The following is a 16,500-nucleotide window of genomic DNA, read 5'->3' as shown; positions in this document are numbered from 1 at the left end:
TTTTTAAAATAACTTTTAGACTGTGTCTTTCAGGTCATTGTCTTTGCCACACAGCAGCAAACCTTCGCAAATGGCAGGATTGTGTTTTACAGCAATGTCAGATAAAGATAAGTAGCACAAATTTTTCAGTGCTGCCCAAACTAAAGATGAGAGTTGTGTGACCTGCGTATAACTTCTGACACATCTTCTGAAAGACACATGAGTCTTTCAAAGGGGAACTACGATGCCCATGCAACCAAGTGTGAACCATTGAACTTTCAAATCTCATAGCAGCCCACACAGTTTCTCATGAGAAAATGTCTCCAAAATTAAATGAAAGGCTTGTCAAATGATCACTTTCCAAAAGTGCTATGCACATATGCAGTGACAAGTGTGACCATGAATGATCTGTGAAGCACGCTGAATTATAAGAAGCACAAATGAACGGTAGGCATACAGTATTTGCTATGAAGTCTTTTTATAATAACTGATAAAATGTGTTTAAAAATAATTTTACAAAAAATGTCAATAAATGACCCAAAGAAAATTAAAAGAGACTTGGTTTGAATACTTTTTAATACAAAAGAAAAGCTGTTTATTTAAAATATTGTCTGAAGTTTATTCTGGTGAAGTATAAACCTATACTGCACTAAATTTTACTACATTTTTAAACAACAACGTTTTAGATTACTGGAGTCTTCTAAATTACTGAAGACCAAATTATCAAAAACTATGTGCATACACTGCTTTAAACAATTTGCAAGCAATTTGAGTAACAAGTCAGTTTCCCAAATATATGACCCATTATTTAAAAAAGTAGAAATATACCATTGTATAAAAATATTGTTAAAAACATAAAAAGTACATAAAAATAAATGCTGTAATATATGCAATATTATTTTTGATTATTTAATGCATTGCTTAATGTTGCCACTGCAAATTTGCTTAGAAGTGAAAGCTTGTTAAATATGTCTCGGTTTCAATAGTTGATCGATAAAGAAAGCAGAGCATCAAAAAAAAATTAAAGTTCAGTTCTTTTGAGTAAGTGAGAAAAGGCGTCCACGGGTAGATGTATTTCTAGAGTAACTCTCAGTGGTGCCATTAGAGAAAGAATTTGAGGAGATATAGCTTTGATGCGTATCACCTTGACCCAGGCAAGTCAGACACAGTACGTAAGCTCTGTGCTTGAAATGCTGATCCAGGAACAAGTAGATGGCTGGATTTACACAGCTGTTGAGAAATGCCAGACAGCAGGACAATGTGATTCCATTATATAAGAGGACTCTAACATCCTCACTAACCTCTCCTGCGCTTATCAGTAAAAAAACGTGGATACTCTTAAACACATTGAATGGAAGCCAAGAGATCAGAAAGGCTGAAATGATAGTGAACACGATCTTGAGGGAGTGGCGTCGTCTGGCTCCTGCACGCGAGTTTGCGGCAGACTGACAGTGACGCCGCAGGTTTACCAGAATTGACCCATAACAAAGGCCCAGAATCACAACAGGTAGCAGGAACGTTAGAATTATGGTGAGAAGGTTCATTCCTTGCACAAAAGAGGACGTTGAATCCTCCGAACACAGCCGATCGTCCATCATTTTACGGTATACCAAAGATGGTATTCCCAGGAGAAAAGAAATGATCCACACGATGCCACAGGTGATCTGCACACAGTAGCTACTTCTGAGGAATTGCGAGTCCATTAACCGCACGACAGCCAGATAGCGATCCACGCTCATGCACGTGAGAAAGATGATGTTGGAAAAGCGATTGACAGCGATGATGAAGCTGCTGATCTTGCACATGGCTTCTCCAAAGGGCCACTCAAAATGATGGCTTGCGGAGACGGCCCACAGCGGCAAGTTCAGGACAAATACAAGATCAGCGAATGCCAGGTTCAGTACAAAAGTGTCCACAAGACGTCCGTTATGCTTGCGGCGGTAGCCTATGACCAAAATGACAAAGAGATTCCCAGTGAAGCCAGCGAAGAACATGATGAAGTACAGCACAGGAATGTAGATATGGGACAAGGGCAGCGGGTCGTTTTCGAAGGGATCAACGTAGTCGTAGATTTCTGTTGAGTTCATTGCAATATCATGATCATGGAAGGTGTAATCGTCTGCAGAGCTCACTGTAACATCAAAGAGTGCCATCTCTGTGTTGCTTGCCATCTGTGCGCAAATGATGGGCATAGTACAGCAAAACCTAGCCTATCGCATGCTTAGAAACCACAAACTGCAAAAACAGGTTCTCTCTCTCTTGTTCTATTTCCTTCCATTTCCAATTATATCACAAAGACAAGAGATTTCTCAGATTTAAAATCTTCAGAATAATTAGGATGCTGTTTTTATTCCCATATCAGTATGATTTTGAACCAAATAGGTTTTACTAAAGTAAACATTCTGCAAATACCTGTTTTTTGGGGGATTTCTGTTTACTTTGAATACAAATGTGTGTAGGGGTACGTTATTAAAACCTCTTAAAGTAGTTTTCTCACCAGACAGTAATACAGTACAGATATTTATCAAGTCAATACAGTCACTTCCAGTATAACACAAAAGACCAAAATACACATTGTAAGCATCTTAAAAAAATGAAGTGAGAATTAGTTTATTGACATCAGTCTGTTGGTAGGAAACGTATTTCGCAGAAGGCTAAACAACTAGACAGTGTGCAGCCTGTGTTCGAGAAGTTCTGCGATTTGCTGTGGTTTCATGGTGTAGCTTTACAGGAGCACCACATATTTTTCAAAACTCGTTAAAACACTTGTGCTCATGCAAGCGATTGAAATAGAAATGTGTAGCACTTGCTATATTTTTAACATTTTCTGCCATACAAAAAGCCACAATCAGAATGATCACGTAAGGCAGATAAATGAACACAGAAACAGTTAACAGGACAGTGAGTCCCAGACACGACATTCAAAAGAAAAAGTTTAGTTTATTACTATGACTAAATATCTTGTGAACCAAAGTGTTACGTGGGTGAGCTACATTATTACCATGCCATTGGATTTATGTACTAACACAACCGTTGCAGTAAAATATTTGAGGAGACCGTAAGTTACATACTTAAGATATTTGTTGGCATGAAACTTACAATGCACATAGGGTTGTAGATTTACTAGTTGTTTTTTAATGAGGTTGTTTACGCAGGGTCTTGTTTTTGATGTGGTTCGGGTAATGATAGCCTACTGTTTATGACTCATTTGGTTTAGAGGCAGTTACGTAGTGGTTAGAGAAGTTGGCTCAAGATGCTAATGACTGAATTAAATGACATCAAATGGCATTCTGACGGAAGAACATTCCATTTTAAAAACGCTGAGTTGTTTGAACCCATTGGTTAGCTAATATATGGACAAACACAACTTTTGGGTCAAATTAACCTAGAAAATTCTTGGTTACATTTACCAAACCGATGTGTATAAAATATCAACCGTGGAATGAAACATCAAAGCATTTTTATTGTGTTTGATTTTGCGATTGAACGAATAAATATATTTTAAAAAGGATTAAGTGGTTGTGAACTGCTATACTTTATGAACAATAAGCTCTATACACAAGCAAACTAAGTAAATGTTGTTTAGTTAATGTTGATGCAATCAAGAATTTAACAATAATATGGGAAAACAATCCAACATCTTAAAAAATCAGCAAAGGATTTTATATATTAATCCCCAAAACCTAACTGAAGAGTTCACTCAAGAGTTCAAAAACAGGGTTGTTTGTTTAAGTAATAATGAAAAAATACATCTAAAACAATAAAATATGATAACATCATAAAAACATGATTTGGGATTTTTTTAAATAAACTCTTTAATTTCAAAAATATTTTAAAAGTTCTCTGGGAAAATATCTTACAGAATCATAGTTAATACGACAGGATAAAAGAAAGTATTTAACATTAAAACATACTCACTTCAGTAATAAACAGAGATCTTATCACTTCTTCAGAAGTTCATAGTCAGATTTAAACCATTTCTATTTTTCAAGTAAAAAACACCCAAAGAAAGAAACGTTTTTGTAAGAGGAACTCACAGTAATTTGCCTTAACCTAATTCATCCATGCACTGTAGGCTTTTTGTGCATCACAATATTCATTTTCTGAAATAAATCAATAGACTTCTATTTATCAGGGAACTTTTGAAATCTGAAGATAGTGAGTAGAACGGGACAGAAAGTATAGAAATGAATCATAACCACAATAAACAGAACATTTCTCAAGTTGTTTTTTTAGGATCTCTTCCTCAGCATACCGAGTCTGGGAAAATAAATGACCTGAAAATCTGAAAGTTAGATTAAAATTTATACATTGATAGCAATTCGAACACCTAGAAGTGCATCTCACCAACAAAAGCAAGACACCAAGAACAGGAAAAAGAAAATACTGTCACACAAACAAATACATATACATAGTACTATATGCACACCATACAAACCACTGACACCATAACTGCTCACCATATAGACAGTGAAATGCAGTATAAAAATAATGTGTAATTTAGTCCAATCCAACTACAACATAAATAAGGCACAAAAAAATACTATACAACATGAAACAATTTCAATTGCAGGCTTTATCTTAAACCAAAACCATACTAAATAGTCATAAATCCAAATTAAGCAAATGTTCACTCTATACTAAATCACACTAAAGGAATACAATATCCTATTCTATATTGTAAACAAAGAATAATTGTTCATCGTAGTTGTTTTTAAATGTTACTTACTTTTGTCTGAACTTTTTAATCAGCTTTCACTTTACTTGCAAGTTTATGACATGGGAGGGAGCTAAAGTTTGATTGACAGCCGTCACAGCCTCTTGATGACCGAATTCACCGCTGTCTTCTCAGACATTGGATAAAAGTCGGGATTAAAACATTAGGCGTGCTGCTGCTGCTGTTGTAGCGTGAAACAAACTGCGCAAAAAGAATAAGCAGCTCGTGTGCTTGTCGGATAAAAGAACTTGTGCATATTTTCTTAATTTGACAACTAAAAACCAACAGACAGGTACAACGCAAGGCGGAAGAGTGGTCACCCAGGTCTTATTCCACCACTCTCTATTATATTGCACGTATGAATTTCTTATAAATGTATTATGTTATTGCACGTGCAAATACATACAGTAATAATAAAGATGTGTTTTTGTCCCATCCGTACAGAAAACTCATTGGACCTCAGTCGCAATCTTTATAAAACAAGGACGAGACTTCTGGGCTCGCTTTTTGATGGAGTGTCTCTGTTGAGTGTAGAATTTAATAGCTCTTTTTTTGTATTTTAAATATTAGAGGATATAGTCCTAATTCTGCTCTGCAGGCGTTGTTTGGAGTTTTTCGCTGTACCCGTAGAATGTTTTTACACATTTCTGTTTGCAGAGTCTCTATTGGGTGTTTGTCTCATTTGGTGAACTCTTGGTTGGTGAGAGGGCCCCAAACCTCACATCCATACAGCGCGATTGGTTCTATAATTGATTGGATTGTTTTCAGACAGATTTCAGTTGGGATGTAAATTTTGATATTCTTTTTGATGGTGTAAAAGGCTCTTCGTGCCTTGTTTCTCACTAATGTTTATACCAAGATATGTGTAGTTTTGGGTGTGTTCTAAGGGCATGTTGTTTAGTTTGAAACTGTGATGTTGGTTTTGGCGACTGGGCCTTTTTTGGAATATCATGATTTTAGTCTTTTTAAGGTTAACTGATAGGGCCCATGTTTGACAGAAAGTGTGCAGGGTGTCTAGATGTTGCTGTAGTCTGACCCTCTTTTGTGGGTGACGGCAGCACCAGATCATCTGCATCCACTAACATGCTGACTACGCGTACCTGTTGGTCTGATCCCTCTACTGGCTTGTGGTGTTACATTGATTATTTGTAGTGTAGGCACATCATATAAGCCAACCTGTCCAATTTGTTCTCTGTTTCATACGGGGCTGCATTTCATCATGTCTTTTATAAATATTAAGCTTTAATATGCATATCTTGCAAATTTTGTTTCTCATTTTGTCCCTCAATGTAACTACGGAGTAATTGTATACTGTATATTAGAGATTTGAGTGGAAAACAAATGATGTCATTCAAATAAGAGGCAGAAATAGAGTCCACAGAGTGATAGCTATCAGGATGAGAGGGAAACATCGGCCTGTACCGATTGCAGACACCTGTAAGGGGCCTCAAAGCTGATGAGATCTATACACACTATATAAGGTTAGAATGAGGAGTGGGATTAGGGGCAGGTCAGAGTGGGGTTCTTATATATAGCTGCCAATGACAAATGCAATGATGGCTGAGACATTTATACTGTTGTTTAAAATTGTTAAAATCCTAACTAGTTAACTAGTTGACGATGATGAGGGCACTTGATAGGTTATATATAATTTAAGATTATATTATACTTCAATTGTTTAATATCAGATCTAAATCTGTAATTTAAAGGGTTCACCCAACAATAAAAATTCTTTCATCATTTATTTACCCTCATGTGGTTCAATACCTGTAGTATGACTCATTCTTCTGTTGAACACAAAAGAAAATACTTTGAGAAATGGAGAAAAGTGGTTTTGTCTTCATACAATGACAGCAATAGGAGGCAGTGTTGTTTAGTTACCAAAAAGTTTTTCATAATCTGCAGAAGAAAGAAATTCTAAAATGACTAAAATGACATGAAAGTGTTTGGCAGATTAGCATGATGACCTCACGATGAGGACAAGTTCAGTTAGGCCTATGTATTTTTCAAGTATACAGCATGCATTTCAACATTTAAGCAACGAGTTTACAGATTTTCTTTTGATCACTTTTTTAGACTAAAGGGCTCAGCATAGTCCAGGCGAATTGCACTTTCGTTCTGCGTTTTGGGGTAAAACGAAGCTCGAAAACGTTGAGAGACGGTATAGTGTTTTCGAACAATCCAACACCCCTTTGTTTCTGGAGGCGGGGTTTACATGACGTATGCCTCTGCGCACGTGGCCACACAAACAACAAAGATGTCTGCAACGTGACATTCAAAAGCATTCATGCTCCTCAAATGTTATCATTTTTTATGTAGCCTTATCTGACCTCAACTCAGCTAAATAAAATGACGCGTTATTTCCCACAGACCGGGCGGCGCTACATAACACAGCCACCTATTACGTAATGGCCATGGACCAATGGTGGCTCGAGGGTGTTTACCGGCCAACACAAACTTTCCCGGAGAGTTCTGTTTGGTTTGCTGCGGCGACCTAGTGAAATGAATTGTCGTTTGGACCAGATTTAGTTCAAAATCAGGTCACAGACGGTCGTTTTTCGATTTCGATTGTAGTATGCCGAGCCCTTAAGAGTCTAAGTAAATCCAAACTGTAAACTTTTAATTAATCTTTTAATTAACTATACAAAACCTTAAATAAATATATGTTAAGCATATGCATTGGGTTAACAGGAATGTTACAATAGGCTAGTTCAGTTGTACAGGGAGACTTACAGTTCAGGCAAACAGTGCAAAATGACATACGGGCAAAACAAATGAGGACATGTGGTGGGCTGTGGTGTATGTATATGTGAACATTGTTGTTTCCTGCTGAATTTGTGTAGCAGTGAGAATGTTAAAGCTTCTGGTAAGAGTATTGCGTGCACAATATTGCACAAAAGTAACACATTTCTTAAAAAAGAGAGTATTGCACATGCATATTGAACACAGGAATTGTTAAAAACATTATTTCATGGGACAGTACTGAACAATGGCAGTAAATGGTTAAATGTCCCAGAAGTGGTTTGAATTGGGGTTCAGAGGAGGGTGGAGTTGAGGGCTCTCAAACTGTTTGTTATGATCCAACAACATTCTAACAACAGTGTGGTTTCTAGATTAAGTAGGCAGTGACTTGTTTTAAGCCAGGGATTCCCAAAGTAGGGGTCGTGACCCCCGGGAGGGCCGCAAGGCCACAATGGTGCAAGATGTTTCCAGAAATCAATTTTTTTATTATTAGAAATAGCGTATTTTATCAATAAGTGTAACAAAATATAAAAATATTAGTTAAGTTTAAAATAAAACCATACAAATAAAAAGCCATCAGCCTTTCGAATTTCCTTCCCCTCGATCGCAACCCCTGAGGTGATTACGTCACATTAACGGCATTAGCAACCGCATTACAGCAAGTCAATTTGTGCACGCAGATTATTTTTCAGCGATTAAGTTTAGGATATTTGTATTTGTCGAAATGAAACGTTAGTTAATAACGACCAAAGACAACACAGGGAGGCCAGCAAAGGAGGGCGGAGAAGCATCGCAGACAAAAAGGCCATTGACCTCAGGTACGAAATGAGGCCGGCGTTTGCATAAAGAGGACATCCATCAGCACTCGAATCAGTTTGATGAAATTTGACCTTCTGTAGTAATAGTTCATGGTTAATACCAACAAGTAAAATAATGAGTAAATTACTATAAATACTACTATGTTAGACTGTATTCTTTTGTGTTGTCATTATGCACGTGTTTGGATAGACCTATAAGTGCATGTGCACTTTTGTATAACCACCTCCGAGGATAGTGGGGGTCTCGAGTCACTGGCACTGTTATTTTGGGGGTTGTGGGCTGAAAAGTTTGGGAACCCCTGTTTTAAGCAATACTACACACCTTCTAACAAGATATTTGTACTGATATTATGCTGTAGTGCCTCCTGGTGGATATCATCTGTTTTATTTTATATATTTTTTAAACATTCTTTTAAATATTATTTTTAAGAATAAAAAGATTATATATATATATATAAAACAATTTTTTAGTTTATGGCATAATTTTGACCATTCAACATTACTGAAATTCAATTATAAGCATTTTTTTCAAAACCTAGACTTACCAAATCTATAAGATTATCCGTTTATCCAAAAAGTCTCTCATTTTCTTCCAATTTGCACCCAGTATTACACCCAAACAATAACAGAGCCACAAACAAAAGATGCAGGATTGTTTCAACACGTTCCAGCACATTGACTGATCACTGTGAAGAGCAACACGTATTTGGTTTGCCCCACACTGAAGAAAGTGCCGGCAGCTAAGCACTCCACGGTTTAGACTAGACTGAAAAATGACTCTGTGTCAGGAAATTATCTAATGTTATGCAACATAATGAATGTGTGCTGTGCAGTTTTTCACAGAAAATGAAGATGGAAAGAAAACAAAAGGGCAAGACATCAGTAAAATCTTTCTGTATCGCCACTGGGATATTTTTCAAACTGTATTTATTCTCTAGTTGACCTTTGGCACATTTTACTCGTTTATTATTTGCAAACCCAATGACCATTATTTATTGTCATGGACTGGAGGAAACTCAACAAAGCGTGCTTGAAGAAAATTAAAAAAAGATATATTTATGTTATGTAAAATGAATATTGTGTTTTAGTTCTATGCTTGACCAGAAAAAAGGAGATCCAACTCTCCGGAGAAAGAAAGCGAAGAGGCGCTCCAGATGTGTTTAGCTCCTCCTCTTGCTACACTCTTTCTCAAAACATTCCAGCAAAGTCAGTGCCTCTGCATGAGGGCACACATACTAACACACTTACTGTTTCGAGGCAATCACCTCCGCTCTTCAAGATGAGAGCCTTACAGCTCCTCGTCCTTCTTCTCTTTGGCCTGGTTGGGGCACAGCAGCAGGCACTTATGGACTACTTGGAAAGAAGACTCCTTGCCATTGAGGTAAGAACTCATCCATGCTCTCCCAGCCAGACCCTGGCCTCCAGACAGCAGTTGGCAGGAATCTGGAGATTGTGAGGGGGACTAGTGCAAAGAGCAAAAGACAATCGACTGAATTTTGAAATGCAGTCGGTTGGTACTTGGTATGCATTTTCTCAGTGGCATTCACTTTAGTTTTACAAAAGTTATGACCTCTTGCATCAGGAAAATAATGCCGTGCATGGTCACCAAGGAGTGTTAAAGGGATAGTAACCGAACAACGATAGAAGTGAATGGGTACCGTCATTGTTCGGTTACTTGCTGTATGTGCTTTTGTGTTCTGCAGAAGAATGTAAGACATACAGGTTTGAAATGAAATAATTTTCATTTTGGGGTGAACTATGCCTTTAAGGAAAGTACTGTGGTGTTTTTTGTTGTTATATAACAGAAAATCAAATCAAAAGGGTCATTTTTGTTGCTCTCTTTGCGTGCATGACAAAATATTTTTATAAACACAGATACTAAGTTAACATGAGACAAACACGCTGTTTCTCCCTCTATTCACTTAATTTTCCCTGCCAGCAGTCTTGCTCACTGCGTCTCCTTGCATCTTGGCCACATGAAAGAAATTTTGTTTCTCTGCTCCTTCCCGTGCTGAGTCTGCACCGTTCTTCACAGGCCAGTCATCCATGTGAATATGCTAAAACACACTTCTTTTTTCCTTCCACTGAGTCACAAATAAAAGAAAGAACATTTGCTGCCAAAGGTTGATCCATCTGCAACGTCAATGACGCTGTTCCAATGCCAAAGTCTAGATGAATTCCTGCAGCCGTCGAGGGAGGCCTTATCTTTGAATAATTTACACACGAGAGGCTGCATAATGCAGTTTATAGTGTAAACCGTATGAATGCACACGCGTGTACGTGAAAGCAAGCTTATAAAACAAAACCAGAATGATCCGATTGTTAGTGTACTACCCAGCCAGCGAATTCCAGCGCCTTCCCATCCATCTGTAGAATGCAGCAATAATACTTAGAGATGCCAAAATCATAGCCTCTTGAGATGTGTTTTTGTTTATTTCTTCACCGGCAGGACCGCATCTCCTTGTGGCACGAGCAGACCAGCCGCTATGCCTCTGAGATGCGCGAGTTCAAGCAGCAGATGGTGGCACAGTTAGAGGGCCTGGACAAGACCAAGGAGGCGCTGAGGACCGAGCTGGACACGGTGGGGACGCGTGTGGATCGCGTGGAGAGAGAGATGGACTACCTTGAAACCCAGAACGGTGCGCAGCCTTGTGTGGACGTTGATGACAAGCTGGTGGAACAGCAGGTGACGGTTGTCAAGGAGAGGAACAAAGCCAAGTACTCCAAGCTCACAGGTAATAAGACGTAGGAAGAGTTCCACTTTAAATGCAAAGAAAATACAGTATATTTTTCTTTGTATTAAATTAAGGTGCTGTGTTTAATTTTTTAAAGGATATATTGACAGAAATGCAATATAATAGACATAACCATGTCTTCAGAGGTGTATGAAGCATTATGCTTTTATTACCTTAGAAAGAGCTATTTCTATCTACATACACCGCGGGTCCCCTTACATGGAATTCTTCATTTTGTTTCTACAGTAGCCCTAAACGGACAAACTGCGTGTTTCGTAAATACGTTATTTCCTTTGGCAAAGAAGCGAAAACGTGACGACATCTTAGTTCTGTGTCAGCCACCGAAGTGCTTTGAAAGGAAGGGGTGGAGTGAGCCGTTGGTTGCAATACGCAACCTCACCACTAGATGACGCTAAAATTAATACACTGGACCTTTAACTGTCAATAAATGAAGTTACGTAATATACACTAGCATTTAAAACTTATTCATTCCTGATTAATAATTTTGTCTAGATTGTACAATACTAAAAACTTAGAAAACTAAAACAAATCAAAGCTGTTATATGTTAGCTACCATCTGCCTTGAATTTGTAGAATTTTAGTAGCCAGTTTCTTCAGGTCCCACCCTAAGATGCTTTTTAAACAGTATTGAAGTAGTTCCCATTTATGCTGGGCTCTTATTTGCTGCCTTTTCCTCATTATTTAACCATCAATTTCAAAAACGTTTTATTAAATATTATTTTCTTTTTCTAACAAAAGAAGTTATGTTTTCACAATTATATTTTTATCTACAAAAATATTTTCACATAAGCGGATGTCACAAAATACATTCAAGTGATCCTAAACATTTGAATGGTAGTGTATATAAAACAAATATAGAATAATACATACAATATTTCTAATGCGTGGATGGTGAGGACACGAAGACAAGGACAGAGGACCCAAGTGCAGACAGCGGGTAAGGGGTTAACAGGACTTTTAATAAATAATACACCAAACTCAAAACAAAGACCCACGTGGGGGTAAACATAACAAAACAGAAACAAGAACAAGATTAACTAAACTGACAAGACTAAACTAATAACACATCACAAAGGACTACTTCAAACTAGACTAACAAGACTAACTCACAACGCAACACATCAGTACAATGACCGACACACAGACAGAGAACACAGGGGCATTAAATAGAGGGACAAATCAAAGGGGAACAGGTGTGGGGCATGAACTAATAAACAACCAATAACGAGAGATACAAAAGGGCGGGAACACAGACAAGGACCGGAGAGAGTATCGAAGGCCGACAGGGTCAAAATGACTCTCTCCACACATAACAAGGGATCCTGCCGTGATTCTACCACAAGATCAAGAAAGACATGACACGACGAGGCAGAATCACGACAGAACCCCCGCCTTAAGGAGCGATATCCTGACGCTCCAAAAGGCACAAACAAGACAAGACAATGACAAAAACCATAATACAAGACATGACAAAAACATGATACATAAAAAACCAAACACTGACATGGTGCCGGCCGGAATGCCGGCTGGACAAGCACATAGGTCGCCGGCTGGAAGGCCGGCTGGACAGTACATGGCGCCGGCTGGATGGCCGGCTGGACAGGACATGGTGCGCGGCTGGATGGCCGGCTGGACAGGACATGGCGCCGGCTGGATGGCCGGCTGGGAGACCAGCTATCACCGGCTGGGCAGGCCTGGATGTCGACATGACAGGACAGGATGTCGGCGGCTGGGCAGCGCTCTCTGGCAGCTGGGCAGCATCTCCGACGGCTGGGCAGCGCTCTCTGGCAGCTGGGCAGCAAACAAGGACAAACACACACAAACAGTCAACTCGACAGGCCTGGGCACCAGCTGGGAGGCCGGCAGGGATCTGCAGCGGGAACAGGACACCGGCGGCCTCAACCCTGGAGGGGAATCCGACGACCTCAACCCTGGAAGGGAGCCCGGCGGTCTCGATCCTGGACGGGGTTCCGGCAGTCTCGACCCCGGAAGGGAGTCCGGCGGTCCCGACTCTGGACTGGAGCCCGGCGGCCTCTACCCTCCAAGGGAGTCCGGCGGATTCAACCCTGGAAGGGAGTCCGGCGGCATCGACCCCTCCCGCTGAGATCCCTCTGTCTGCTGGGTCCAAAATGGCTGATCATTCTGTCATGAACGGTGGGTGGTAGAGAGGACAAGGACAGAGGAGTGGTAAGGGGTTAACAGACATTTAATAAATATAAGTACAAAACAAACGACCCACGTGGGGGTAACATAACAAAACACAAGAACAAGACTAACTAAACTACAAGACTAACTAATAACAATCACAAAGGACTACTTCAAACTAGACTAACAAGACAAAAACTCACACACGCAACATAACAGTACATATCCAACACAGAGAGAGCACAGGGGCATTAAATAAGGGACAATCAAAGGGGAACAGGTGGCATGAATAATAAAACACCATACAGAATAAAGCGAGACACAGACAAAGACCGGAGAGAGTATCGAAGGCCGACAGGGTCAAAATGACTCTCTCCACACATAACAAGGGATCCTGCCGTGATTCTAACACAAGATCAAGAAAGACATGACACGACGAGCCAGAATCACGACACAATATATTACAATTTTCCAATACATTGAATAATACATAAAGAATTTGCACTTTTCATCCATTGAAAAATGTAAGCACTTGGTTTCGTGATATGGAGATGTACAGTATTTGTGCATAATTGTATTCCCATATATTTTTTGTTTCATAAGGGGCCACTTGGTTTGATGGTGTCATATAAAATTATCTTAAATAAAACTTGCTTGCAAGAATAATCAACAGTTTTTTCATACTATGAAAGTGAATATATTAAATCTCAAGCAACATGTTTTAAGGTAAGATTTTCAGGAAATGATGGCAGTTCTGTCACCAAGTCAAATGTGTGATACTGATTCTCATACAAAGCTGTTGCATCACTTCAGAACACTTGAAATGTAGCAGTCTTGTTGACTGATGCTATTTTTAGAGCTTGACAACTTCATTGTATAGAAAAGTGCAACTCTGGCACTCTGCTAAACTAATCTAAAGATTAGACCAAAGTCAGAGAGGTTTAAAACAACATTAGTTTCAGTAAATGGTGACAGGATGAACTATGCTTTTAATATTTGTCTTAAATGCAGCATTATGTCAGGAGAAATTGCATTTTGAAAGATTAAGGTTTTGAGAAGCTCTTAATGAGACAATGAGTAAAAGTCAGGAGCAGGGAAGTTCAAGTTCAATCACGTCAAGCCTTTAACTAGAAACTGACACGCGATTATACATAATACATTAAATAGTGGTTCTAATCTTTTCAAAGCCTACATTTAGAAAGCACTTAGTGGTACTAAATAAAATGTATTATTATTTCATCATTCAGAAAGACAGTAATTATACTAATGGAAGATGGGATGCTTTATACTTTAGCAACTCTGTATTGCTTTTTCATAGTAAATAGCCGCAATCTGATTAACATCTGATTAGACTGTTATAGTGTGATATGCATTCCCATTAGGGTTTGGTGTTAAATCAGGTGTTAGTGGCAGGAACATCGTGAGTTATGTTATGATGATGTGATGGATAAACTTTACAAAAGAACAGAAAAGGGCAATTGATGTTTAAAGTACAGCGAGCAGGAGATGGATCGCAAAGTCAGTGACATATTTATTGATTGATATAATAACTGAGATGCCAACAAGGTGTTATATAATACTATAAAGGACAAAACTCAACATTCTTTATTAACTGTCATTAGTTACTGCCCCTTATGTTTCTCCAAACCTTGTTGTCAAAAATCACAAAGGTATTATAAAGTCACTATTCATATTATCTGTATTCTCTCATACTTTCATTTATATTCAGATTGTAGTGACATGATCTCCAGCATCAAAGCCATGAAAATCCTCAAACGAGTGGGTGGCACCAAAGGAATGTGGACGAAAGACATGGGAGCCTCCACCGGCAAGGTGTACATCTTAAACGGGACAGATGATAACACCCTGTATGAATTCGGTTCAGTCCGTGACCTCACGTCCTCCCAGGGACTATCATCCGCCACAAGCATCCAGCTCTCCTCCTCCTGGCGAGGTATGGGCCATGCGGTCTACAAACACCACCTGTACTATATGAAGGAGGGCGAGGAAACGAGATTAATAAAGTTCGATCTACAGAAGAGCACTGTCGTGGACAGTGCCGTCTTCCCGGCCAAAAATCAGCTCCCAGTTTACAGCCTGAATCCCGAAACCTACATTGATCTAGCGGTAGATGAAGAAGGTCTGTGGGCCATCTTCGCCACACAGGAGAACGAGAGGCACATCTCTCTTGCCAAGGTAGACCCCAAAACGCTAGACATTGAGCAGACGTGGGACACTCCTTGCGTAAGGGAGAACGCTGAGGTGGCGTTTGTGATCTGTGGTACTGTCTACGTGGTGTATAACTCCAAACTGCCCAGCCGTTCCCGAATCCAGTGCGTCTTTGACGTCAGCGATATGGTCACTAATGACGATGCTCCACATGTGTACTTTCCAAAGCGATATGGCACTCATTCCAGTCTTAAATACAGTCCTGTGGAGCAGTTGCTGTATGCATGGGATGATGGATATCAGATCCTTTACAAACTGCAAATGAAAAAGAAACTGGAGGTGTAGAATGGATCCAGAAGAGGGCGGAGCTGCGGAGGACATGGCCATGTTATTGGTTCATTTTAGCTTGGGCAACCCATCTTAAACATAAGTCACACATCAAAACGTTTTAAGTGTTAAAGGAAAGCACATGTTTAGTTAGGTTGCTTACTAGAAATAAATGTAATGGGCTTGAAAAATACTGTTTGCCTGGAGCAGAACTATTAAAATGATTTTATGTCTTGTATATGATGTGAAATTTTCTGATAATAAGTAAAGCCATTTTAACATATTAGTTAGATTCATAAAACACTATTCATGTATTGTTGATTATCTTACATATTGTCGCTGTCCTTTTGAAACCTTGCATGTCCAAATTGGCTGTTTTCATGAAATGGAAAAAACACTGTACTTTTAAATGATTAAATACTGTTCTGTCAATGTTGACAAGTACTTTTTACTGGTTAGACATTTACAAAACCCAGTGACAAACATTGATAGCGAAAATCACGCAATATGGTGATACGAGGTTTCAGGAGGACTATATTAAAATAACAAACAATAAACATGAAACGACAAGAAAAACAACAGCAGATAGAAGCAAGAACTTTAATCACACCTTTGAAGTACAAGGGTCTGTCCTGAAACAAATACTGTACATTATAATAAATAGAAATTCTCAATATAAAAGTGGAAAGTTGCTTCTTAGCACTGTACTAAGCATTTCATACGGAAACATTATACACAATCCCATTATTGTTACAAGGTAATCCAGTCTGACAAACGAATAAATCTTATTTATCTGAAGAAAGAACACCCAAAAGTAAGAAACACGGAACAATGAACGTTTGTCACA

General features: G+C 38.9%; 2 protein-coding genes across 2 annotated transcripts; one reads left to right on the top strand and one right to left on the bottom strand.

Annotated features, from left to right (window-relative positions):
* Positions 1–543: 543 nt before the first annotated feature.
* On the bottom strand, positions 544–2,158 carry gpr25 (G protein-coupled receptor 25). Its single transcript, XM_057362405.1, has one exon. It carries the CDS (start codon positions 2,148–2,150, stop codon positions 1,008–1,010), a length of 1,143 nt encoding a protein of 380 aa, XP_057218388.1. The 5' UTR covers positions 2,151–2,158; the 3' UTR covers positions 544–1,007.
* A 7,275-nt stretch (positions 2,159–9,433) lies between these two features.
* On the top strand, positions 9,434–15,684 carry olfml3b (olfactomedin-like 3b). Its single transcript, XM_057362317.1, has 3 exons — positions 9,434–9,637; positions 10,706–10,991; positions 14,887–15,684. Exons 1-3 carry the CDS (start codon positions 9,536–9,538, stop codon positions 15,669–15,671), a joined length of 1,173 nt encoding a protein of 390 aa, XP_057218300.1. The 5' UTR covers positions 9,434–9,535; the 3' UTR covers positions 15,672–15,684.
* Positions 15,685–16,500: the final 816 nt, after the last annotated feature.

This window comes from Triplophysa rosa, linkage group LG20 (assembly GCF_024868665.1).
Source record: "Triplophysa rosa linkage group LG20, Trosa_1v2, whole genome shotgun sequence".
Taxonomy (NCBI): domain Eukaryota; kingdom Metazoa; phylum Chordata; class Actinopteri; order Cypriniformes; family Nemacheilidae; genus Triplophysa; species Triplophysa rosa.
Note: the sequence above shows the minus strand (reverse complement) of the source record. Positions and strands in the feature narration are given on the sequence as shown.

What these genes read in the sequence shown, in the direction of transcription:
- gpr25 (XM_057362405.1), bottom strand. Translation starts at nt 2,150, where the DNA reads ATGGCAAGCAACACAGAGATGGCACTCTTTGATGTTACAGTGAGCTCT.
- olfml3b (XM_057362317.1), top strand. Translation starts at nt 9,536, where the DNA reads ATGAGAGCCTTACAGCTCCTCGTCCTTCTTCTCTTTGGCCTGGTTGGG. An exon ending in GAAGACTCCTTGCCATTGAG is followed by an intron (nt 9,638 to 10,705) that starts GTAAGAACTCAT and finishes CTTCACCGGCAG; the next exon opens with GACCGCATCTCCTTGTGGCA. An exon ending in CAAGTACTCCAAGCTCACAG is followed by an intron (nt 10,992 to 14,886) that starts GTAATAAGACGT and finishes ATTTATATTCAG; the next exon opens with ATTGTAGTGACATGATCTCC.